Source organism: Dipodomys ordii, unplaced genomic scaffold, assembly GCF_000151885.1.
Source record: "Dipodomys ordii isolate 6190 unplaced genomic scaffold, Dord_2.0 Scaffold55, whole genome shotgun sequence".
Classification (NCBI taxonomy): Eukaryota; Metazoa; Chordata; class Mammalia; order Rodentia; family Heteromyidae; genus Dipodomys; species Dipodomys ordii.
In genome coordinates, this window is record NW_012267271.1 from 6,339,225 (window position 1) to 6,346,009 (window position 6,785).

At 46.9% G+C, this 6,785-nt stretch overlaps 1 protein-coding gene across 1 annotated transcript in view; it reads left to right on the forward strand.

The window, feature by feature from the left end:
- Positions 1–84: 84 nt before the first annotated feature.
- The window catches only part of Abl1 (ABL proto-oncogene 1, non-receptor tyrosine kinase), a 144,581-nt gene continuing 137,880 nt past the window's right edge, over positions 85–6,785 (forward strand). Inside the window, exon 1 of the mRNA XM_013021429.1 lies at positions 85–1,200. Coding sequence (XP_012876883.1) covers positions 1,065–1,200 — 136 coding nt within the window. The 5' untranslated portion in view covers positions 85–1,064. The remainder of the gene's footprint in view (positions 1,201–6,785) is intronic.

Below are 6,785 nucleotides of genomic sequence, written 5' to 3' on the forward strand. Positions count from 1 at the left end.
CATCCGGGCCGGGGGAGGGGGTGTCTCGGCCGGAGACCCCGACTCCTAGAGGCCGAGGCGGCCGGGCCTCCTCCCCCCGCGGCCGCTCCCGCCCTCGGGGCTGCGGGCGGTCCCCAGCTCCTTACGGCTTCGCTCCGGTTCCGGGACGCTGGGGGGTGGCCTCAGTTTCCCCTGACCTGGGCCACCCCGTTTCCTGAGGCCAGAGGAGCGTCGCCCCCCCGAGTAAGCCGCCCGTGCCCGGCCCGGGCATGTCTCCTGCTCAGCCCGGAGCCGCCCCTCGCTGTGGATCCTGGGCCCAGGTCCGGCCTGGGAACCCCCCATTCAAATTCAGATCCCCTCCCTGCTGTCAAGCGGCTTCCGCTGCTCCCCAGATTGCTCCCGGGAGCCGTTGATGCCCTGATTTCTTCCAATGTCGCCTACGGCTCCTTTGGTCTCAGCGCAGCCCCAGACTTCAATGCAAAGGAAAAGTCTGGATTGGTTTCACAGGCCTTTTAAAAAGCGGACCTGAAAGTTGCTGGCTGTGCATTCCGGCTCCGGTGAGCTGTCGCTGAAGTCTGCGGGACCCGTGTCCTTTTCCGGAGAGCAGGGCTGGGGAAGGAGAGCGGCAGGAAACTTGTTGGGAAGGTGGAGAAACTGAGATAGGGTGTCGGTGACTTCCCCAGGAAAAGTTCTGGACAGCAGCCAAAGAAGACCCACATTTCCTTTCTGCCTGGGGATCGAAACGACTTTGGTGTTGTTGGTCCTCTTCTGCGTCCCCTCGGGACATTTCTGTTGGAAGGTTTTCTTCTTGAAACAGCCTGTAAAATAAACTTTTAAGAAAAAAAAATCAAGAAACTTTGGGGGTAGATTTGCAGCTACATTACTTCAAGATTGAGGAACTGCAAAAATAATTGGAACGTCTGTTTACACGTGTCGACTCAAAACTTGGCTTCTTTTTGTAATACAAGATTGACCTCATATACTGGTGAATGTGAAATTCTGCATAACTGTTTCCTCCCAAAGCCCACAGACCTTTCTGGAAGATCTTGAACCCTCTTCTGGAAAGGGGTGCCTATCATTGCTTTATGGGGCAGCAGCCTGGAAAAGTTCTTGGGGACCAGAGGAGGCCGAGTCTGCCTGCCCTGCACTTTATCAAGGGCGCAGGAAAGAAGGAATCATCGAGGCATGGGGGTCTGCACTGCAATGTTTTTGTGGAACATGGTGAGTACTTTTCAAGATTTCTGGTCCAGTGTTTCCTTTTGTGCATTTGGCGTAGGCCATCGAAGAACTTTCTGTAGCCAGCAGCACTTTATGTCTGTTGGTTCCATTTCTCTGCTTACATTATCTTGTGGTTTCTGATGGGACTTAGCTTTCTATCAGAAAGGTATGAGTTAAAAACATTTTGTTGAAGTTGCTTGATTCTTGCCTGATCCCACTTACTCATTGTTGCCAATGACCTTGAACAGATCATTTTACTGTTCCAGGGCCTCATTTCATTTCCTGGGGGTTTCTCAGTTCTGTCACCTGCTCCTGCTAAAGGCACTGACTCTTCTGAAGTATCTGAATCCTTTACTATGGTTTTCTCTGCCCCCTTCCCTCTCTCCCTCCCCACTGTCTCTCTTCCCCCTTCTCCTTGTCCCCTTCTCTCTTCCTTTCCCTCTCTCTCCCCTTACCCTCCCTTCTCTCTCCTCTCTCCCCTTTCTTTCCTTCTCTTGTCTCCTTGTCTCCCTGTATACTGGGGCTTGAACCGAGGGCCTCGTGTGTTTTAGCTTTTTCACTCAAGGCTAGCACTTTAACTGCACTTCCACTTCCTGATTTTTGCTGGTAATTGGAGTCTCTAGGTTTTGTCTTCCTAGGCTATCTTTAAACCTCAAGCCCCAGAGCTCAGCTCTCTGACTAGCTAGGATCACAGATGTGAGCTACTGGCACCTGGCTCCCCTCACTACTTTCCTTCCCAAGAGGACTTTTATTGTAATCTCAAAGTGACTTATGCTCTGCAAAAAAGTTCAGGACCAGCCGGGCGCAGGTGCTCACGCCTGCCATCCTAGCTGCTCGGGACCAGCCAGGCGCAGGTGCTCACACCTGCCATCCTAGCTGCTCGGGAGGCTGAGAGCTGAGGATCGAGGTTCAAAGCCAGCCTGAACAGAAAGTCCTGGTGAGATTCTTATCTCCATTGAACCACCACAACATCGGAAGTGGTTCTGTGGCTCAAAGTGGTAGAGAGCTAGCTTTGAGCAAAAGAGCTCAAGGTCAGCGCCCAGGCCCAGAGTTTGAAAGTCCCACCACCATCAAAAAGAAAAAAAAAATCAGATACTAATATTCTTGACCTTTATAATCTGAAGGAGAATTTGAAAATACTCATTTTGGAGCCATGTGGGAAAAGCAGCATGGGGAAACAGCGTTTCTTGTTACCTGAGCATACACACCACCTTCTCCTTAATTTACCTTCCCTTTTACTGTAGAATGACATTTGAGGCAATAAAGGTCGTCTTTGACAATTTTATGGACACCATTGACATTTCAGTGTTGATAGTACATGCTAGTTTGTTGACTTCTAGTAATTTTGTGTGAAGTTAACGCTAAGGCTCAGATTAGATTGAAGTCTGTAGCAGAGGCCAGCCAGGAACCAGTTAATTAGGGTTCTGCTTGTACTGTTAGAGCCTGACATTTTTTAGGCACTGAACCTAATATTAAAACATCAATTGAGCCCCCTCCCCTTGTAAGCAAACGTAGGTTGTCTGTGAGTGGCACGTACTTTGAAATTCACAAATACCTCCTAGCAGTGGGTGACTGCAATAAAAAAGGGCTCTCGGATGAACTTGTATTTGATAGTTCTTACATTCTTTTTTTTTTTTGTTTTGTGCTTATACTGAGGCATGAATTCAGGGCCTGGATGCTTTCCCTTAGCTTGAGCCACAGCTTTACTTCCACATTTTTGGTGGTTAGAGACAAGAGTCTCAAGGACTCCCTCCCTGGACTGGCCTCTAACCTCCATCCTCATCTCAACCTGCTGAGTAGCTATGATGGTGTTGAGCCACCAGTCCCTTGCTGATAGTTCTGTTTTAGCATCTATTATAGGTAGGCAAATGTGTCATTATACTGTGTTCTTACTGAATTAAGAAGTTAGGGAATCCAGGCTCTGTTAATTTTAATGTTGCAGAATCTAGGGTTCACTGGTGTGGTGGCTTCTGGTTCTACCAGCCTTTAAGCACTACCACTTGGGCTGGGAAGGTGGCTCAGTGGTAGAGTGCTTGCCTTGCATGCTTGAGGCCCTGGGTTCGATTTCTCAGCACCACATAAGCAAAAAAGAAAAAAGCCGGACATGGCGCTGTGACTCAAGTGGTAGAGCGCTAGCCTTGAGCTGAAGAGCTGAGGGACAGCGCCCAGGCCCAGAGTTCAGGCCCCACAACCGGACCCAAAAAGAAAAAAAAGAACTATCACTTGTGAGGTTTTGATATAACATTAAAGAAGAATGTCTACAGCTATCCAGAAAGATTACTTTTGGGGAAAAGTTTTAGTAACAATAAAAATTTTTTACTTTTGTATGAATCGATTAGTGTACTTTAAATTTCAGTTTAAGATTCTAATTTGGTAATTATTGAGATTAACTTATATAAACTAAAGGTCTTTGATAATTTCAGGTGTACAGAGGGCCAGAAATGAAAAAGTTTGAGAACCTTTGGAATCTCTCCAGAGGGCATGTAAGATATGCACTGCAGGCCAGCAGTAAAAGAGATGTCTGTATGACAGAAGTGAAAAGGCCATTTGGAAACCAGTCTACATGGCATGACCCCATTTTTGTAAATAAGAAATACCTTTATTTCTTTCTGGCATTGGGATTTGAACTCAGTGCCTCATGCTTGCTCAGTTGGCATTCTACCACTTGAGCCACACCCTCCAGCTTAACTTTCTGCTGGTTATTTTAGAGATAAGAGCTTCATGGGCTTTTCTGCCCAGGCTAGCTTTGAAATACTAACTTCAGGACCTCAACCTCCTGAGTAGCTAGGATTACAGGTATGAGACACTGGTGCCCCAATCTATAAGTGTGTGTGTATGTGTGTGTGTGTGTGTGTGTGTGTGTGTGTTAGCGAGATGATGGGAGGATTTTAGATCTCAGGGCACTGAGAGGTTTAAGTTGAAGGAGAAAACTACTTTTTTTTGGTTGTCCTTGGGGCTTGAACTCATGGCCTACACTGTTTCTGAGCTTTTTTGCTCAAGGCTAGCAGTCTGCCACTTTGAGCCACAGCGCCACTTCCAGTTTTCTAGTGGTTAATTGGAGATAAAAGTGTCCTGGTCTTTCCTGCCGGGGCTGGCTTTGAACCATGATCCTCAGATCTCAGCCTTCTGAATAGCTAGGACTATAGGTGTGAGTCACTGGCATCTGGCTTAAGCCTCTTTTTTTTTAAAATTTTAATTTTTTTAAGGGTTTCCTTTTTTCTTCAACATTAGCAGTATTGGGGTTAGAACTCAGGGCCTCAACTTAAGGACTTTGCTGATCTGGTTAGTCTTGAACTCTGACCCTTTAGGTCTCAGCCTCCTGAGTAACTAAGGTAATAAACAGGGAACCACTGACACCTGGTTAAGAAATATTTCTCGAGCACACATCATGTGCTATGCAATGTTTTAGTCACCAGCGATTTGTTAGTGAAAACAACATACCCACACTCCTAGGACTTACTTTGTTTTAGTGGGAGAAACAGCATCATAGGCTGGATAAGGATATGTAGAACTGTGAGAGAGAGCTGTGAGTGCTGAGGAGGAAATGTTGGAGGCAGTAATTGTAGGGAGGTTGCTGGCAAAGGCGGCATTTGAAGAAGGGAGGGAGGAACAGCTTTGGGGAAGTGTTGAGTAAATAAAGCACTAAAGGAAGGGGTGTCAGGTGGAAAACTCCCAGCAGAGCTTGCCTAGAATGTTGGGTCAGTGTAGCTGGACAGAGAGAGCAAAGGAGGGGTGTCAGGGTAAAATGGGATGGCAGGCAGAATGTCTCCAGAAGAGTGGGGCCTGCTGGCTATTTCAAGGTTTTGACTTTCACGCCTGTGGTTTGGGAAGCCTGGTCTGTGATCTGAGAGGCGCTCTCCTGGCTGCTGTCTAGCTGAGGACAGAGGAGAAAGTAGGATTCTGGGTGGGGCTCGATTGCACTCAGTTGCACTGATCTAGATGAGAATGATGATGTGATGTGGGACCAGGGTGGTGGCAGGCAAATCATCAGATTCTGTAATTATCTGAAGGCTGAGCTATCTGTACTTTGGATCTGCTTTTGGATTCTATGTCAGGTATGAGAGAGATCAAGAGTAGCTAGCTCACGCCTGTAATCCTAGCTATTCAGGAGGCTGAGATCTGAGGATCACAGTTCAAAGCCAGCCCAAGCAGGAAAGTCCGTGAAATTTATCTCCAATAAACCATCAGAAAACTGGAAGTGGGGCTGTGGCTCAAGTGGTAGAACGCTCGCCTTGAGCTGAAGAGCTGAGGGACAGCGCCCAGGCCCAGAGTTCAAGCCCCACGACCGACCAAAAAAAAAAAAGAGTATCTCCCAGATTTGTGGACTGAGTACTGGAGGAATGAACTTGCCTTTTACTGAAAAATTTTTTTTCTAAATACAAGAGGAGTTGATTAGGGTGGGAGGAGAGATCAGGAACTGCTTTGGGGTGTGCTACATTTGAGACAGGTGTTAGGCAGCCAGGTGGACATGTTAGGCAGGCAGGTAGGACTACATGCTGGAATTGAGGGAAGCAGTGCAGGCTGCAGAGGAGAGCTGGTGTCCTCTGGTGAAAGATATTTAAGGCATGAGAATGGATATGCTTGCTAGGGACCAAGTGTCCACGTGCATATCTTGCAGTCATGGATGGGAGAGAACATTGCGTAGTTCATGAATGTACACGTTCGTTCCATTTTCATAGATTAGTTTGAATCTTGTGGAGAAGGTAATAGTTCAGTGTTTGCATGGAATTATTTTAATTCATCATTAAGCTTTCAATCCTGTTTTTTTTGGGGGGGGCAGGTCAGTCTTGGGTCTTGAACTCTGGGCCTGGGCTCTGCTCTCAGCTCTTAAGCTCAAGGTTAGTATTCTACTCTTGAGCCACGGTGCCACTTACAGTTTTCTGGTGGTTAAGATAAGAGTCTCATGGACTTTCCTTCCTGGGCTGGCTTTGAACCAAGATCCTGAGATCTCAACCTCCTGAGTAGCTAGGATTACAGGAGTGAGCCACCGGCACCAGGCTTCACTACACATAAATATAAACATATGTGTTTACACATATGTTCACATAAATACATAAACATATGTTGTGTTTATTTTCTACTAAGTTGAAAAGTTACAGATAAGCACATTGCACATCGAGACGCCAGTGGCTCATACCTATAATCCTAGCTACTCAGGAGGCTGAGATGTGAGGATTGACTGAGGTGTGAAGCCAGCCCTGACAAAAACGTCCCTGAGACTCTTTTATCTCCAATAAACTACTTAGAAAAATCCAGAAGTGGCACTGTAGCTCTAACGGTAGAGCAGTAGCCTTGAGCACAAAGGTACAAAGAGGCTCAGGGACAGTGGCCCAGGCCCTGAGTTCAAATACCAGGGCTGGCAATAGCAACATTGTATGTACATTTTCCATTTTTCTTTTTTTGTCCTGAGGCTTAAACTCAGGACCTGGGCCTTGTCCTTGAGCTCTTTTGCTCAACCACTTTGTTTTTTCTTTTCTTTTTTTTTTTTTTGGGTCCGGTCATGGAGCCTGAACTCAGGGCCTGGGTGCTGTCCTCAGCTCTTCAGCTCAAGGCTAGCACTCTACCACTTGAGCCACAGCGCCACTTCT